This window comes from Nuphar pumila, chromosome 3, assembly GCF_984573655.1.
Source record: "Nuphar pumila chromosome 3, dmNupPumi1.hap1.1, whole genome shotgun sequence".
Classification (NCBI taxonomy): domain Eukaryota; kingdom Viridiplantae; phylum Streptophyta; class Magnoliopsida; order Nymphaeales; family Nymphaeaceae; genus Nuphar; species Nuphar pumila.
Window position 1 is genome coordinate 133,264,738 of NC_143251.1, and position 18,404 is coordinate 133,283,141.

The window sequence follows — 18,404 nt, forward strand, 5'->3', positions numbered from 1 at the left end:
GTATAACAAGAAGAAAAAACTAAATTCATTAATACATTACTAAACCTATCATACCAAGCTTTAGGAGCTTGCTTAAGACCATATAAGGCCTTTTTTAATTTTAAAATTTTTCCATTTAAATCCATACCCGGAGGCGGTTCCATATACACTTCTTCATTTAAATTACCATTCAAAAAAGGCATTTTTGACATCTAGTTGAAAGATTGGCCATTTTTTAACTGCGGCTATAGCAATAAGAGCTCGAACACTAGTCATTCGAGCAACGGGGGCAAAGGTTTCATCATAGTCTACCCCATACTCTTGGGCATATCCCTTGGCTACCAACCTAGCCTTATATCTTTCCAAAGAACCATCACTCTTAGTTTTCACTTTAAAAACCCATCTACATCCAATGGGTTTCTTGCCATTGGGAGGATCAATGATTTCCCAAGTTTGTGCCTTTTTAAGGGCATTAAGTTCAAGTTGCATAGCATCATTCCAATGAGCATATTGCTTAGCATCATTGTAATGAGATGGTTCATGAAAAGAGTGAAGAGCAAGTAGACATGCTCGAAAATTAGGCGAAAAAGAATCATAAGAAACAAATTTGTTTGGTATTTTAGAAATCCGATTTGACCTTCTTTGAGAAGTCTCTTCGATGGACTCATTTTGGGAAAATCTTTCAAGGGCACAAGGAGGATTCCTTTCATTCCTTCTAGAGTAGACTTGTATTTGTCTTGAAACATTTTCTTCTAAGTTTTGATCATCGCTTGGATGTTCAACAAGATCTTCACTAAGGGATTCATTAGGATCAATATGATCATCTTTAGGCAATAAGTCAAATAAGAATGAATAATCCATATTTTCATTTGGTTGGGGCGAAAAACCACTTTCCTCTTCAAGGAATGTGACATCTTTAGAGATATAAAGCTTGTTTTTAAGTATGTCAAAACATCGATATCCTTTTTGTTTTTCGCCATATCCCAAAAAAATGCATTCAATAGCCCTAGGGGAAAGTTTATCATTCTTGTGGGTTAAAACAAAACATTTACATCCAAAAATTCTTAGTCTTTTATAATCGGGAGGCATATTATAAAGTTTTTCAAATGGAGAAAGATTTTTCAAGGAGGACGAAGGAGTTCTATTGATAAGATATGAAGAGGTTAGAACCGCTTCGGCCCAAAAAGATTTTGGAATGTTTCTTGAGATTAATAACGTTCTTGTAGTCTCTATTATGTGCCTATGCTTTCTTTCCGCAAGGCCATTTTGTTGTGGAGTGTTGGGGCAAGAACGTTGGTGAAAAATTCCATTTTCTTTCAAATAGGTTTGAAAATCATTGGACATATATTTGCCTCCCGAATCGGATCTAAGAATAGATAGATTTCCCAAAAATTGGTTTTTGACCATTGCATGAAATTCTTTAAAGAAGGAAAAAACTTCGGATTTACGACTTAGGAAGTAAATCCATGTGAATCGAGTAAAATCATCAATAAATACCACGTAATACGAAAAACCACCTTTAGACAAAATAGGGGAAGGTCCCCACACATCGGAATGAATAAGTTCAAATGGCCGAGTGGTAAAGTAACTTCTTTGTGGAAATGGAATAGCTTTAGATTTCCCAAAAATGCAATCTTTACAAGTCATGTGATTGTCTTTACAAGTATTGTTCAAAAACGGAAAAAGAGACATTTTTACAAAATTTGGATGGCCAAGTCTCTCATGCCATATTCCAATACTTTTGTCCTTTACAAGATTGCACGATGGCTTAGATGGAAGAGTCAAAAAATCCATAAAATAGAGGTCACCCCTTCTATGGCCTTGCCCAATCAGCTTCCCTGACTGGAGATCCTGCACGGTGCAATCCTTGGGTGAGAAAGAGACTTGGCATCCATGATCGGTAATTTGAGATACGGAAAAAAGGTTTAAATTTATTTTAGGAACGATTCTTACTTTAGGAACAAAAAAGTTTTTAAAATTAAGAGATCCAATACTTTCAATTTTTAATGATGTACCATCGGCCGTTGAAACACAAGAAGATATAGGTTCGAAAAAAATATTTGAAAGTGAATTTTTATGAGATGTCATATGAAAAGAAGCACCGGAGTCTAGTATCCACATACCTGGAGGAGATGAAGAGTAGGCAATGGCGGCCCCGGATGTTGAAGTAGAAGCCTTGAGTAGATGTTGGAGAACTTCGGAGATGTGATTTAGAGTTTCTTTGATATCTCCTTCTTTGTTACTTTCTTCCTTCTTTGGAGAATCTTCTCCAACCGCGGCAACTTTCCCTTTAAGCTTTGGGCAAACCGGTCTTATGTGTCCCGGTTCATTACAATAATGGCATATAATCCCCTTTCTAGGTCCATAGTTATTTTTGTTAAAGTGGGGAGGTCTATATGCTTTAACATTAGATCCGGGACTAGTAACGGCCAAAACATCATCACTCTTAATGCTCAAACCAAGTCGAGTTTTTTCTTGACATATCTCGGCAAGGGCATCTTCAATAGGTAGAGCTTTGCTTCTATGGAGAAGTGATGCCCTAACTTGCTCAAATTCCGGGCGAAGACCATGAAGGAATTGAAAAAAGTGCTCCTTTTCAATTTGTTCCCTTCTTAGCTCAATATCTTGTGGAGCAACCCACTTAGGCTTAAGAAGAGCAAGCTCATCCCAAAGGGGGGTTAGAGAGCTAAAATAGTCCCAGACACTCATGTTCATTTGTTTGGTAGAACGGATTTTCTCTTGACAAAAAAATTGTCGAGCAAGATCCTTTTGGGTATACATACCCTTAAGGAAAAACCAAGCCTCATTGGCCCTTCTAAATTTGGCAATATTAGCACAATTTTTAAGATCTACATTGTTCATGAACCATGCCAAAATTTTGGCATGGTTACTTTCCCAATCCTCAATTTTGGATTGATGTTCATTAATGGCTTTGATACGCTCATCCCCATCTAAAGCCTTCTCAATCTCGTTTTCAATTTTGGTGAGAACAAGAGAGGGTTCGGGAGTAGTTCCCATAACAAAACCCCAAAGTTTCTTACCTCTTAGGTGATTTTCCATAGCGGAGGCCCACATGAGGTAGTTGGACCCATTTAGCTTAAAAGAGAGCTCCACTTTAGAGTCACGTTCCATCGGCACCAACTATTCTTCTTTTCTTCAAAAAAAAACTTTGAGAGGCACGCGTTCCAAGATGACAAAAGAGAAGCCCAATCACCAACCGAGCTTTGATACCATGTAATGAAAAGAGGCGGAAGCACCAATAGAGCAAATGTCACTCTTAAAGAGTGACCACTAAAGCCAAGAACACAAACACCAAATGTGCACACAAAAACTCTCAAATATGGAAATGACTTAAAGTCATAAGTTGGATATTATTGAAGAAGAGAAGAGAGAGGGGTATAAAACCCATACATGAGAAGGAGAACACCTCCTCTATTTATAAAGGAGGGAGGCTCTAAAGAAGAGACTACAAGGGGGCTCCCTTGTAGTCGTTGGGAGCTCCAACGGTCAGAAATATGACCGTTGGGGCCCCAACGACTACAAGAGTGGGCCCCTTGTGGTCATCCTAAAGAGAAAAAATAAAAAGATAAAAAAGGTAAAAAGGAAAAAGGAAAAAGGAAAAAAGATAAAAAAGAAAAAGAAAGGTACATTGACAGAATTACAATAATACCCCTATCGGGTATTTCAATAGATAAGAATATGTATATATATACATATATGTATACATATACTTGTATATATACGAATGTGTATATATAAGTATATGTATATATATATATATATATATATTTTAACAATCACTACTTGGTGATGTTTTACTATTAGAGTTTTTATGATGTGTATCATCTATTATTTCAAAAAGATTCAATAAATCATCATTAGTATGCATATCTTCCATTGGCGAAAGATCATACAAAAACATATAGTCAATTTCATCTTTCTTATCAAGTTTTTCAAAACCATTTTCATCTTCTAAAAAGATCACGTCTTTGGAAATATAAAGTTTGTTGTTTTTGAAATCAAAGCATCTGTATTCTTTTTTATTTGCACCGTATCCAAGAAAAACACATTCAATCGCTTTTGGAGACAAATTATCGCTTTTGGAGAAATATAACCTTTCTTAAAAAAAAAAAAAGATTTGATATGATCTAGTCTAAGAAAATTATGAGTACTCTTTTCTTTTTTATCTAGTTAATAAACATGATAATGATCATGATAATTGTGATCTTGATATTGATATTGCATGAGAACAATAATATTGATATTCGATGTTCATGAGAGCGACTAATGACACTCATGATGCACATGAGAATGACAATGATACTCAAAATGATATAGTTGAACCACATAATGAAATGCAAATCTATACTCATTGTACTAATAATTATCCTCCATGTGCTTTAGAAAGGTACTCTCAAAATCAAGACATAGACCACTCTTGTATTAGAAGATCCATGAGGATCTCTAAAGCACCTAGTAGATTTGTGTCCTATAAATCATTTGAACTTAAGTATAAAGCATGTCTTATGGCCATCCATTCATACGTAGAACCATCCTCTTATAATGAAGCTAAGAATTATCTAGAATGGATTAAAGCTATGAATAATGAATTAAAAGCCCTAGAAAAGCAAAAACTTGAGAGATTCAATAATTACTTATAGGAAAAAAACCCATAAAGTATAGATGGGTCTACAAAATTAAAACTAAAAGTGATAAAATATTAGAAAGATACAAAGTTAGGTTAGTAGCTAAGGGTTACAGTCAAGAATATGAAATAGATTATAAGAAAATGTTTGCCCTTGTAGTTAGGATGACTGGTTAAAACTCTTATTACCATAACATCTATTAGGAAATGACCCATTTTTCAATTGGATGTTAAAAATGTTTTTCTTAATAGTAATCTTAATGAGGAAGTGTATATGCAAGCTCCACCTAAATTAGGATTGACACATGAAAAGGTTCTCCGTCTACACAAACCCGATAATCTGAAGCACGCACCTAAAGCTTGTTATGATCGTTTTAGCAATGTGATGGTTCAACTAGATTTGAAATACTGTTATACCGACACTGCATTGTTTGCTATGATTTCTGATACAGGTATAGTAATTTTACTTCTCTAAGTGGATGACATGATTATCACAAGAAGTGATAAGCAGGGAGTTAGTCATATCAAAGAAGTTCTTAAGGCTAACTTTGATATGACAGATCTTGGATTTCTTCATTATTTTTTGGGTATTAAAGTAGCTTATTGACCTCATGGGTATTTTTTATCATAGACTAAGTATGCAGCTGAGATAATAAAAAGATTGAGACTTAATGATAAAAAGCGAGTTAATACTTCAGAGGTCATCAATGCAAAGATGATGGAGAACCTCTGAAAGATCTAACTTCATAGATCATCAATACAAATGATTGGAGCTCTAAGCTATCTTTCTATTACTCGATCTGATATTGTATATGCTATTCATACTGCTAGTCAATTTCAACATTATGTCGCTATAGTGCATATAAGTGTTGTAACGAGGATTGTTAGATATATTAGAAATACTGTCAATTATGGTTTATTTTTATCTTCTTTCCCATTATAAGTAATTGTATATTCTGACTCTGATTGGAGAGGAGATGTGAATGATCGATACTCAACTACATGTTTTTGTGTTTTTATTGGTAACTCCTTAGTTTCATGGAGATGAAAAAAACAACAAAATGTATCATTATCTTCTAAAGAAGCAAAGTACCGAGCTATGACAACTATTACTTTTGAGTTTATGTGATTGAGACAGTTGCTAGAAGACTTGAGAGTTCACATAGCAGAACCCTCAAGATTATGTTGTGACAACAAAAGTGCAGTCTACATTGCAAGCAATCACACATTTTATAAGACAACCAAACACATAGAAATGGATTGCCACTATTTTATAGAAGAATCTTGACGAAAACCATCACCTTGTCGTATCTGCCATCTAAGCATCAACTGGCAGACTTATTCACTAAGGTGCTTTCATCTCCGAGATTTCACTTTCTTCTTGGCAAACTCTCGGTTGTGACACCGTGAGTTTGAGGGGAGTTGTTAAAATATATATATGTTTCTTTATCTTGTAATAGGGAATACCTTGTAGAGGTATTTTGGTAATTCTGCTAGTAGGGACAGAATTGTCTTTTTTTTATATTATTTTTTGTATTTTTTTCCTTTTGTTTTTGTTTGAGGTCAATATGGTCAAATGACCATATAGTCATTGGGGAGGCCCAACTTCTATATTTCTAGCTGATGGCCGTTGGGGTTCTCCAATGACTCTCTTTGAGCTCTCTTTTGCCCATTACTTGTATAAATAGGGACCTCTTGTCCCTTTGTAAGTTATGTGCTTTTGTGCATTCTCAAGCAATTAAATTATTAGTTTTTACATGTTCTCTTGGCCGTTTGTGGGTGAATCCTTTTGTGGATTGTGTTGTGCCTCTTGTGAGGTGTTGGAGCTCTTCTTCATTTCATTACAATCACATCGGCCCCAAATCTCATGTTTGGTTGGGCATGAGATTTGAGGTCAATGAGAATCACTCATTCAAATGAGAGAGTGATTCTCATGGGGAACAACCAAACATGCCCTTAACAAAGTTAGGTTCTGATTCTACTTCATATTGAACTTGAAATCACTAAACCAAACCCAAGTCCAGGTAAATCTCTCCTGAAACCTGCAGTCAGATTTGTCTAATACTCATGAAACCTAGTTATATTTATAATGTATTTTATTCATGTTTTACAGACTTTATAGCAACACTTGAGTGATTTTATGCCCTTACGACTAGTGTAGTTTTCTAATTTTTTTCTTGTCTCCCAGTTTTACATGGTGAAACTCAAGGCCATCTTTTTTCATGATATAATGGTATTACAAGGATCCAGTTGCATCATACTATAATCTTGTAACCACATCTCAATCCAGCCCTATTTTGTAAGTTATTGAACCCAACAGATTTGGTATAGCTTATCAAGTCCATTCAAATGGATTTAGGTCGGTTGGATTTCCAACATCCCCAAACATAGGATCATGCAGATCATTGTGAACTTTTCAGTGGAATTCTCCATCTATTCCCTTGGAAATGCATATTTAATTTGCTTGATACTTTGTATACTTTTCTTGCTTTTTCCCCTAATTTTACATATATGCTTCTGCAGACTCCAGATGGATCACTCTTAGATATTATGAGGAATGCATATGACATCCTTTCAGCTTGCAATATTAAAATGCCAAAGGTACATATATGTATTGGCTTTACTATGGGAAGTGGTTGCTTGTTAGCCTGTCAAGTTTAAAAGATATTCATTAGATGTATAGTGTCCTTTCCTTTTCCTTATTGTCTGAATGGTATTTGTAGAGTAATAAATGTGTTTTGGACAACTGACAATTAATTTGAGAAGATAATGTTAGCCGGTCATAATATATTCACCATGCTTAAGGGTGTGTTTGTGTTCTTACTTTCTGCGCAAATGCACAAAACTCTGTTTCTGCAGGCCCCACTGTGGTGACACAAACAGCAGGATCAGAAAGCTGTCCTGGTTTTCATCAGGGACAACTGCCTCAAACTTCCTGTGGGGGTGGAGGGATTGCAACATTTTATATGCCTTGATTTTGGAGAGATTTTCCTATATTTTTGCTCCAGCTTGTTATTTTGCTTACTGACTAGGGTTTCTCCAATACACTTCTAGTCATGGAAATCATTTATCCTCCATATAGATTGTGAATTCTTTTAGTACATCTTTAGGGATGTTTGTATTGGGAAAATGGAAGATGAAAATAAAATACTACAAAATTATAGCATGTATTTACCATTACATATCATGGACTACAGATATTGCAGATGAGTCTCAAAATCATGTCTTTAAATTAAACCCTCATGATGATTAATGTCTCACACAATACATGATTGCATTACAATGAGCTCATTATTCTACATGCAGGTGTACTTTTTTCAATTGACACCCTACTAACACATTATGTTGTCAACAGGGCCATTATCCGTGTATCATGTCTTGACTTTTACAGTTTATTCTGTAATAGTGCAGCCAGAGAAGTGGTTTCTTGGAGACATAATTCTCATTTTATATAAGATCCTTGAGCTTTTTTAGTTAAAGGCTGTTATTGAACTCAAAATAGCTGGATTTTTTTTCTGCATTGGAAAATAGCTGGATACTTGTGTGAAAATCTCTACAAAAAGAGATTGTGTGTAACACCACAATACAAGAAATACAAAGAGTGCACAAAGGCACAAAGGAGAACACTCACAAGTGCACGAAGGCACGGATACACATGCACAAAAGCATGAAACAAAATGAACTTCAATTCATAAGTTCCCAGGAGGGGCTTTACAAAAGCATTGTTATTGCATATGCACTCACAAAAAAGGATGTGTTTACAAGGGCCACTAAGGCCTATTTATAATGCAAAAAGAAGCCACAGGTGCAGCTCAATATGACTGTTGGAGCTGCACCCAACGGTCACATTTGTGACTGTTGGGGCAGCTCCAACAGCTAACAGCTATATGGAGCTGTCCCTTTCACAACAGTCAAAAAGAAAAAAAGTGTAAAAAGCAAAAGTAAATAAAAAAAGAAAAAGTAAAAATGTTAGCCCATTAGGGTGGCTGACACCTATTGAGTAAAAGGACTGAAATACCCCTGATGGGTATTTCAGTTTACAGTTAAAAGAGACATAATATTTTAACTTGCTTATTGTGGTTATGTACTTATTTTTTTTATATTAACGAAAATTTAGGTTGCTGACAATTTTCACTACTTGCACTCGGGGCCACCATTTCTCATTCTTCTTCATCCTGCTCTGGGGCCACTTTGGGAAGTGATTAGACAAAAGGTGTGGTTTCTTCCCCCAGTTACTTTGCAAAATGCAATTTACTAAGTGAATAGGTTTTATTCTGTTTATTTTTTATTTTATCTATTTATTTTAAGGGACAATGCTAATTTTATCATGTGCTTACACCCGGTAAAGAAGTTTCTGTTTGCAGTGAGGAATATAAAACTGAAACATTTTCTGCAGGGGAAACTAATTCACACTTCAAACATGGATACTGCATGGAGTACTATCTGAACTAGAAATTATTTGACTTTGAGTTCATCTGTCCTTTCAAATATGGGTTCATGTGAAGGAGAATAAACTCTTATTAGAGGCAGCTTACATTTCTTGTTAGTTTTCATGAATTATTTACACGATTGGATGAGCAAACTGAAATTTGACTTTGTTTCATCATATGTAAAACCATGTTTTAGGACAACTGCTTTGGTTGCCATCTATGTCACTTGGGGGTACGGGTGCAGGTACGAGTATGGGTACGGGTACAGGAACAGAGGGTATGACGCGGCAATTCCAAAAAATGTGGGTACGGGGACACAGCTAAATATATACTGAAAAATATATATTATATATCTAAAATATATACTGAAAATATATATTATATCTAAAATAAATATTATATATTAAAAATATAATATATAATATAGGATAATATAGGACACGGCAAATGATGTGTTGACACAGGTACCAGTACCTGTATCGACACGGGTACGACACCCTAAGTGCCGTGTCACGGTAACATAGGTTGCCATTAAACCTTTCCATCATGTTGCTCCTGTATCTTGTCTTTTGGAACTTTCTGTAGCAAGATTTTTTATTTGTGCTATGGACAAGAATGCCTTTTTGTCCTACAAGTTAATTTTCTTTGTCTTCTCTTGTGATTGCCAATCAATGCTTCCATGTTCTCAACAGATCTAGCGATGACTTGCACCAAGTAGGCCTGCATTCTTGCCTTTTTCTAAGAGATTTTTTCCCTTCTGCAAGTTCTCATACCAATTAAAGAACTTGCACCAAAGTATTTCTTATCCTAAACAAATATCCATGACTCTCTCTCTCTCTCTCCATATATAGACACATGCGTTTTAAAATACAGTATGCGTACGGATCTGGATCCAGATCCATACGCATGTTAAATAGAACACGCAGAATGATGTTTCATTAATGACAATATTGTAATATCATTTCTTACTTATGTTTATATAAGAATTAGGGCTTGGAGGTCGTGCGTGTTCTGCCGCCCCAGCTTTGTGCTTCTCTCTTTCTTTTTGTTTCCTGTGCAGGTGAGGCGTGAAGCAAACCTATCTCACTTGTTTTCTTATATGGTATCAGAGCCACGGCTGTGGAACCCTACCAGCCACACATTCAACGAGATCTGAAAAAAGGCAGCCGTGAAGACTCCTTCAGCCATGAAGAAGATTCCTTCATCCTGTTCTTCGGCTGCGTCTCTTCCTTCTTTCTTCAACATCGTCTGTCAAGACTTCTTCAACATCAACATCTCTTCTTCTTCACCATCGTATGTCAACACCGTCTGTCAATATCTTCTTCAACATCAGCTGCATCTCCTTCTTCTTCTTCAACATCATCATCTGACTGTATCTCCTTCTTTGATATCACTTCTTTTATCCCCAACTGCACTTACTGTGTTCTATTTAACGTGCGTTAATATTTTCCTAAATCTATGCTGGCATCGACTTCTTCTAAAATCTTCAACGTCATCATCTGACTGTATCTCCTTCTTCGATATCACTTCTTTTATCCCCAACTGCACTTACTGTGTTCTATTTAACGTGCGTTAATATTTTCCTAAGTCTATGCTGTGAATACTCCTTGATTTATACTATTTTGTTTATTTCTCATTGCCATAGTTTAGCATTCACCATCGTATCAGATTTTCTCGAATTTGTCTTGATGTTTTCCATCCTTTTCAATCAGCAGTGAAATCAGAGTTTTCTGTGCAACGCCTATAGGCAGACTGTAACAGATTACATTCTTGTTCTAAAAAAAAAAAGGAATTCCCTTTCAAGGTATTGGTTGCACAAGTACATATTCTTATTGCAGCCCTGTTGATTGATTAAGTGATCTCAACTCAGTTTGCTTTCTTCAATCCTTTTTGTTCGCCTATTCATTGTTGCCATTGATATGGATTCATACTCGTCATCCAGTTCCTCTGCAAGTTTCTTAAATCAGCTTGTTACAGAAAAACTTACTCATTCTAATTTCTTAACATGGAAGAGACAAATACTTTCGTTTATACGGAGTCAGGATCTCGATGAACATCTGGATGGTTCCATTCCTGTACCACCACGGCTTATTTTGCAGGAAACCAAGGATGAAAGGGGTGATGCATTTACCAAATCTATTAAGAATCCGGAGTATACCACTTGGAGAAAACGGGATCAATCTTTGGTTGCGTATATTACATCAACACTCTCTCAAGAAGTGTTGGCTACTCTTTGAGATGATTGCACTGCGGCAGATTTATGGAGTAAGCTCTCTCAGACATACTCTCAGATATCAGAAGCCCGATTTATGTATTTAAAGAATGAGTTTCAAAGTTTAAAGAAAGGCTCCATGACAGTTATGGAATACATAGGCCGCTTGAAGAGTATTACTGACCAATTGGCTGTTATTGGGAATGCTATTTCAGATAAAGACAAAGTACAACAACTCCTTAATGGGTTGGGCTCTGATTTTGACATGTTTACCATAGCTTTGACATGTCTTCCTCACTTGCCCAATTTTGACGATCTTCAAGTGAAACTTCTCCAGCATGAGATGATTACGAAACAAAGGGCAGAAGGAAATGAATCAACTCGTTCTCATTCAGTTTTGGCTATGGAGACTTCTGTAGGTTTTGGATGAGGTAATGCAGAGCATCAAGGGGGCAGAGGCCGAGGCCGAGGCCGCTTTGGACAGAGAGGACGTGGTATCTTACCTACACCTAATATTTTGGGTGTCTCTAATGCAGGGAATCAGAGAGTGCCCACTTGTTTCTTATGTAACAAAAGAGGACATGTGAAAGTTGATTGTTGGTTTAACCTGCAGAATAGAGGAAAAATAAAAAAAATTGAAAATAAAACTTCTACTGTGGACATGAAAGCGCCATCTACAGATGTGCAACAACTTTTGTTATCAGCATTGTCACAGATGATGATCAAGCAAAATGAGCAAGGCGAGTGGTACGTTGATTCTGGTGCTGTCACTCATGTCACGGATAATGCAGGTAAGTTATCTCACTTATTGCCTTATTTTGAAAAAGGTAGTATAGTTACGGGAGATGGAACTTATCACTCCATTAGTCATACTGACAGTGCACATATCCCTATGTCAAAGTCCTCACTTCATTTGTTTGATGTCCTCCTTGCCCCTAATATTAAAAAGAACATTGTTTCTGTGGCTAAACTTGTTGATGATATGAATTCTTCCATCGAATTTACTCCTTCTTCTGTTTATGTTAAGGATCTACGAACGAAGGAGACGTTCGCTAAGGGGGAGCTTCAAGGAAACATGTATGTCTTCAAGGAGATTCCCTCAGTGTCTTCGTCTTCAGTCCCAGTTCTCCAGTTGAAGTCGTCCAAGCATTCTTCAGTGTCTTCGCCTTCAGAGCCTTTGTTTTTCCCTTCATTAAAAGTTTTAAATTCATCATATCATTGTAATAAGACAAACATTTGGCACAGTCGCTTGGGACATTGTAGTCGGGGCTTTGTTGAAAATCTTGTATCTGATGGTCTTCTTCCAGAGTCTAGTTTATGTTCATTTTTAGAAAGTAATAAATGTTCCTCATGTGAACTCTGCAAAAGTCGTGTTCTTCCGTTTCATATCATTAATAAAAGAGCTTCAAGGCCATTTGAGATTATTTGTTTCGATGTTTGGGGACCTGCACCTATTCCTTCTCTTTCTGGCAGTCGTTACTATGTTATCTTTGTTGATTTTTATTCCCGTTATACTTGGATATATTTCTTGAAACATAAGCATGAAGTTTTCCAAATATTTCAGGAATTTCATTCGATGGTCAAAACCAAGTTTTCCTGTGATATTGTGTATTTACAATGTGATGGTGGAGAAGAATATTCATCGAACGAGTTTATTGCCTTTCTTCGGGATAAAGGAATAAGTCGACAGGTTTCTTGCCCTCATACCCCTCAACAAAATGGGGTTGCGGAGAGGAAACACATGCATATTGTCGAGAGTGCGATGAGCATGTTACATGATAGCAATGTGCCCGTTAGTCTCTGGATAGAAGTTTTTCATACATCTGTTCATGTCATAAATTGTCTTCCTATGGCACTTCTGGATCAGAAATCTCCCTATTATACTTTATTTGGGCAACATCCCTCTTATGATGAGCTGTGTGTTTTTGGTTGTGTATGTTACGTACATATTGATTCATCACTATGAAATAAGTTTCAGGATAAGGCCACTAAGTGCAGATTTGTTGGGTATGCGGATGAATACAAAGGCTATCGATGTTATGACCCTACTACAAAACATATTAGGACCTCCAGGAATGTTGTTTTTGATGAACAAAATTTTCAGATCAATGACTTCGATGAGTTGCCATCTCGAGAATTAGAGGTATATGATCCATGGATGAGCGCGGATCTTGTTGCTAATACAGAAGAATCATGTCAGGCGAATTGTCCTTCCTTCGGCTTGAGTAGAGAGTTGGATGACTCACAGATGCATGTTGAACCATCTCCAGTTGAGCCACCTCCAGTAGAACGCTTTTCTGGACAGATATACACCAGGAGGGACAAAAATACAGGGCCGAGGAATGTGGAAAGCATCACCAATGATCCGGCTCAAAGGTTGTCACGCATTAGGCATCCTATTCAACGATGGGTGAGTTATGAGACCTTTTCACTTGACTTCCAGTTGTTTATGTCTCAACTCACAAAACAGGAGGAACCCACCTGTTTTAATCAAGCCCTTCAATCCCGTCATTGGACTAAAGCTATGAATGAAGAAATGGAAGCACTTCATGAGTGCCAGACTTGGGAAATAGTACCTCGACCAGAAGGAAAGAATGTTGTTGGCTCAAAATGGGTTTATAAAACAAAGTATAAACCCGAAGGTAGTATTGACCGATATAAGGCGCGACTTGTTGCTCGAGGGTTCACACAAAAATATGGTGAAGATTACGATGAGACCTTTAGTCCGATAGTCAAAATGGGTACAATTCGTGTCATCATATCCCTAGCAGTCGATCGAGGATGGAGGCTTAGCCAGATGGAGCAGCAGAAAACAAAAGGCAGTGGCACGATCAAGTACAGAGGCTGAATACAGGTCGATGGCTGCAGGCACGGCAGAAGCTACATGGATTAGACACTTATTGAGTGACCTTGGGGAGACAATTATTCGATCATTTCTTCTATGTGATAATCAAAGCGCAATAAACATTGCGTGTAATCCTGTTCAACATAGCATAACGAAGCATATTGAGATTGATCAACATTTTATACGACAGAAAGTCGATATGAAGGAGATAGAACTACGTCATGTTCGAACAGAAGATCAAGTGGCAGACTTGTTTACCAAAGGGTTAACAGGACGCCAATTTTGGCTATTGAAGAGCAAGTTGTACATGCTTCAAAACCACGTACAACTTGAGGGAGGGTGTTAAAATATAGTATGCATATGGATCTGGATCCAAATCCATACGCACGTTAAATAGAACACGTAGAATGATGTTTCATTAATGGCAATATTGTAATATCATTTCTTACTTATGTTTATATAAGAATTAGGGCTTGGAGGTCGTGCATGTTCTGCCGCCCCAGCTTTGTGCTTCTCTCTTTCTTTCTGTTTCCTGTGCAGGTGAGGCGTGAAGCAAACCTATCTCACTTGTTTTCTTATAATGCGCACATGTACACGCATACACATATGTATATAACAGTTAGTTTAAATCAATCAGAAATGTTCTAATTAGGGAGAGACTGTAGGTTTTATTTCCCACAATCGTGGAGCCAAACTGTGTGAAACATACTCTAAGAAAGAGTAGAAGCCAGCTGGCTTCTACAAGGATTGGGCATTTCATTTCTAAATGCATTTATACAATAGGCACATAAAGTCTCATCAAAGTCTCAAGAATAGAAATCAGTTGGCCACACTAAGATTAAGTTTCAAGGTTTTATCTATCACGAGTGCATTGAAGTCGAAGTCCAAACAAATTCATAATTTAAGAATTACGATTGGAAAAAATATGATGAACACATTAAAGTTAAATGCATACTGATTTTGGTTCAAAATTATAAACTTACTCCTTTGTTTAAAACTTTAAATAAAGTGCCTTTTTCTGAGACTCTTCTATTGAGTGGGTGTATTGCTGTGTCTAACAAACTGGGTGCCAGCTTCCCATGACCCGTGTCATGACACCACATGGAGAAGTGGCACTTCAGTGACTGATATTGGCTGAACCATGTTTTTGGTTACTTGCTCAAATTCAGTTGAAGACATAATAGTCAAGATGGTCCTCCCTAAGACCCATTCTGTATTACTAGAATTTTAATTGTAACAAGAAACCCTTCTTTCTCCACAGTTCCAAGGTGGTTCAATTTCTCAAGGTTCAGAGTTACAGATAGAGGTTGCTGAGTTTTTCTGGAAGGATGTTGAGGTATGATTAGTGATGTAGTGTCTTATTGTGATATAAGACTTCCACAGATTTTACTTATGTGAGACTGATGGTCTTATTGTGATATAAGACTTCCACAGATTTGATTTATGTGATAGACTGATAGTGTTACGCTATTGATGACAGCTTGATGGAAGCCTTATCATCATTGCTGAAAACATTATGGGTTCAACTTCAACCACTGATAGTGACAGTTCATTGATACATTATGGTCGTAGGTAATTTAATAATTTATAATTTTGGTAAAGGGTCTACACTTTTATCTTAAAGCTGATATACTTTTGTGGATTTAACAAGATGTGGCCGGTGCAAACTACAAAATGTAAAGGTTGTGAACAAAGGGATTGATTGGAATAATGCTGATAACACCTACTGGAGACATGACGTTAGGCGGTTTGAAACCATGAGAGTTACACTGCTAGGAAATGCAGAATTTGAAGCAGTGGATGTAGTACTTGAGGTAGGTTTCATTTTTAGTAATATAAACGAAAAACTGTAACTCCCCCCACCCAAAATGAAAAGAAAGAGAAAATTTTCTTAACCAGCATGATGCATTTACTCACATTTGAACTTCTTTTTAACGCCATTTTTTTTTCCTTTCAGGGTGACCATGTTTATGAAGTTCCCAATGGCTACAAGCTACTAGTCACCAGTGTAAATCCAGGTTTTAGCAAGCAAATACTTTGGACTTTGCTATATATTTTTTTTCCTCTTATTGGATGCAGTATCATAAATTTGCTCCAACTATTTCCATTTCCTTTTTTTCTTTTTCCTTTCCCATATGGTAAGGCCTACTATAGCACAACATTGAATCATTTGAAATGGCACCAAGGAGATGATGCACATGTTGGGATTTGTGTTGTATACAGCTCACCTGGTTTAGGGATCAAAGAAGGGAACTCTGCTGGAAACTAAAGAAGTGGCAAATTCCATACCAATACAAGTATGACAAATTAAAAGGGAACATGATAAGGCCAGAAGGATACTGTTGCTCTGGTCAGAAGCCTGTCCAGAACTCCAACAGACTGCGAACATGAACTAACCCTCACCATGTGTTAAATAAATGTCGGATCTCTTTAGGGGTCCATGAGAACCTTAATGGAGTGTATAGCCTTGGACAAGCTCATTAATGTAACCGCATGGTCTTGGAATCTTTTATCTACCTGTTCCTCAAGTTGGACATCATTGCACTAATCATCTCCTGAAAGGCAGACAAATTCAGGTAGCATCATGAAGATACACATACTAAATGTTGCAGAAGAGAGTAAATATTTTTAGGGTAATTTACAAAGTTTTGGAGAGAAATGATTGTTAATCGGTGTATACAACAATTGTAAATGAGTGAATAATATAAAAGAACCGACTAAACTGACCTAGTTTAATGGCAAAATTCAAAACTGTAAAGCGCATAAAAGAACCCTAATAATGGATCATTTAGACCAAAAAGATACTTCCATCTGCATTATCAATTGGTTGAAAGCATAGAAATTTCTGGAAGTAGTCTGACACTAATATAAGGTGAAATGCCCTGAGTGGATACACGATAATGAAAGCTATATGCATGAATCTTATGGATCATAAACCAACTGACACATGGTTGCAGAACTCAATTAATTAGCGTGAATGGAGTAGGACTGGTCAACCTGATCAATCAATTGGGTAGTCAAATCAATTGAATCTCATTAATAAACATTACTGGTGTGACAAGTCCTTCCATGAAATGACCATGTAACAAAATTACGAAAAATACAGAAAAGACAGAAAACAAACATTTTAACTTATAAGAAAAGCTACAGGTTCTTAAGAGCCTTTAAGTTGTGAATACAGCAGCAACATGTAATTTCTGCTTTATGGATCTATCACATTCCATCAATGTTTCTATAAATTCTGCTTATTGATTTTGTTTCCTGTAAAACTTGCTTGAGTTCCTTTCTCTCAAGCTTCTGCATCACAAAAACGTTGATCAATATATGCATTATATGGGCATGAAAACGGGATTTACTAAACCTTTGTTCTCTTTCATCAACATGATTAATGGGTACTGTCCTAAGTTTATTAGTGCCTCTTAAAGTTCTTTTATGAATGCTTAAGCCGAACATTGATCACAGAATGCATCACTACTGTTATTTTGTTGGTTCTTCTTGATGGGATGTACATGTCTGGAATCCAGGCCATATGTTTGTCCTGACAGCATGTATTCTTATTCTTATTGTAGGAGTGTCTACCAAACTCATTCCGATACAAAGAGAAATGGACTGTGGAAGCTGGTTCTGGAAGTATAATCTAAACAAGTCACATATCGCCCTAGAAATGGTGGAATTGTAGCCTCAATCCATATCACCCTACCTTCCTCTCCCTCCCTCCACATGCTGCTTATCATGCAACTCCGGCCATGGCGCGATAAATTTGAAATATATAGAAAATCAGCGATCAACAATTTGTTGATCATATATACAATACCTGGTATCTCCAGTTGAATGAAGCTCTGCTACTCCCAGTTGTAAATTTTGTAACAAGCGGATCAATTTATTGTGCATTTAGGTGCGCATGTATGCAGTTTCCATTTATCACTCCTGATTTCTGATGTAAAAGCAAATGATTATGTACATTTGTAATGATATCCAAGGGTTTTTCATCTTCCACAAGAACTCACGGTATCAATGGCCAAGATTGTGAATGATTAGATCGCATCATGTCATATGACCTGATCCATGATCAATCCTATCTCTTCCAATGTTATCTGATGTGACTTGTGGGTTATACTGTTGCTTGAGCTTCTTTTTTCTGACTTTAGTAGGGTTACCCTAGATGACAGTGAGTCGGGTTTGACCCTGACCCGACCCACTATGGGGTCAAGGTTTGATGATAAACAAGCCGGGTCAGACTCAAACGGTCCAATTAATATATGGACTAGGGTATGGTTTGTGAAATTTTATCCC

General features: G+C 36.8%; 1 protein-coding gene across 3 annotated transcripts in view; it reads left to right on the forward strand.

The window, feature by feature from the left end:
* Positions 1-18,161, forward strand: part of UGP3 (UDP-glucose pyrophosphorylase 3) — a 41,216-nt gene extending 23,055 nt beyond the window's left edge. For 2 of the 3 annotated variants that reach the window (XM_090001987.1, XM_090001988.1), the window contains 7 exons: positions 7,148-7,225; positions 8,742-8,837; positions 15,373-15,447; positions 15,592-15,683; positions 15,763-15,925; positions 16,069-16,129; positions 17,681-18,161. In XM_090001987.1, the coding sequence (XP_089858113.1) occupies positions 7,148-7,225; positions 8,742-8,837; positions 15,373-15,447; positions 15,592-15,683; positions 15,763-15,925; positions 16,069-16,129; positions 17,681-17,790 (675 nt within the window). In that variant the 3' untranslated portion in view covers positions 17,791-18,161. The remainder of the gene's footprint in view (positions 1-7,147; positions 7,226-8,741; positions 8,838-15,372; positions 15,448-15,591; positions 15,684-15,762; positions 15,926-16,068; positions 16,130-17,680) is intronic. The other variant, XM_090001989.1, reaches the window with a different exon arrangement.
* Positions 18,162-18,404: the final 243 nt, after the last annotated feature.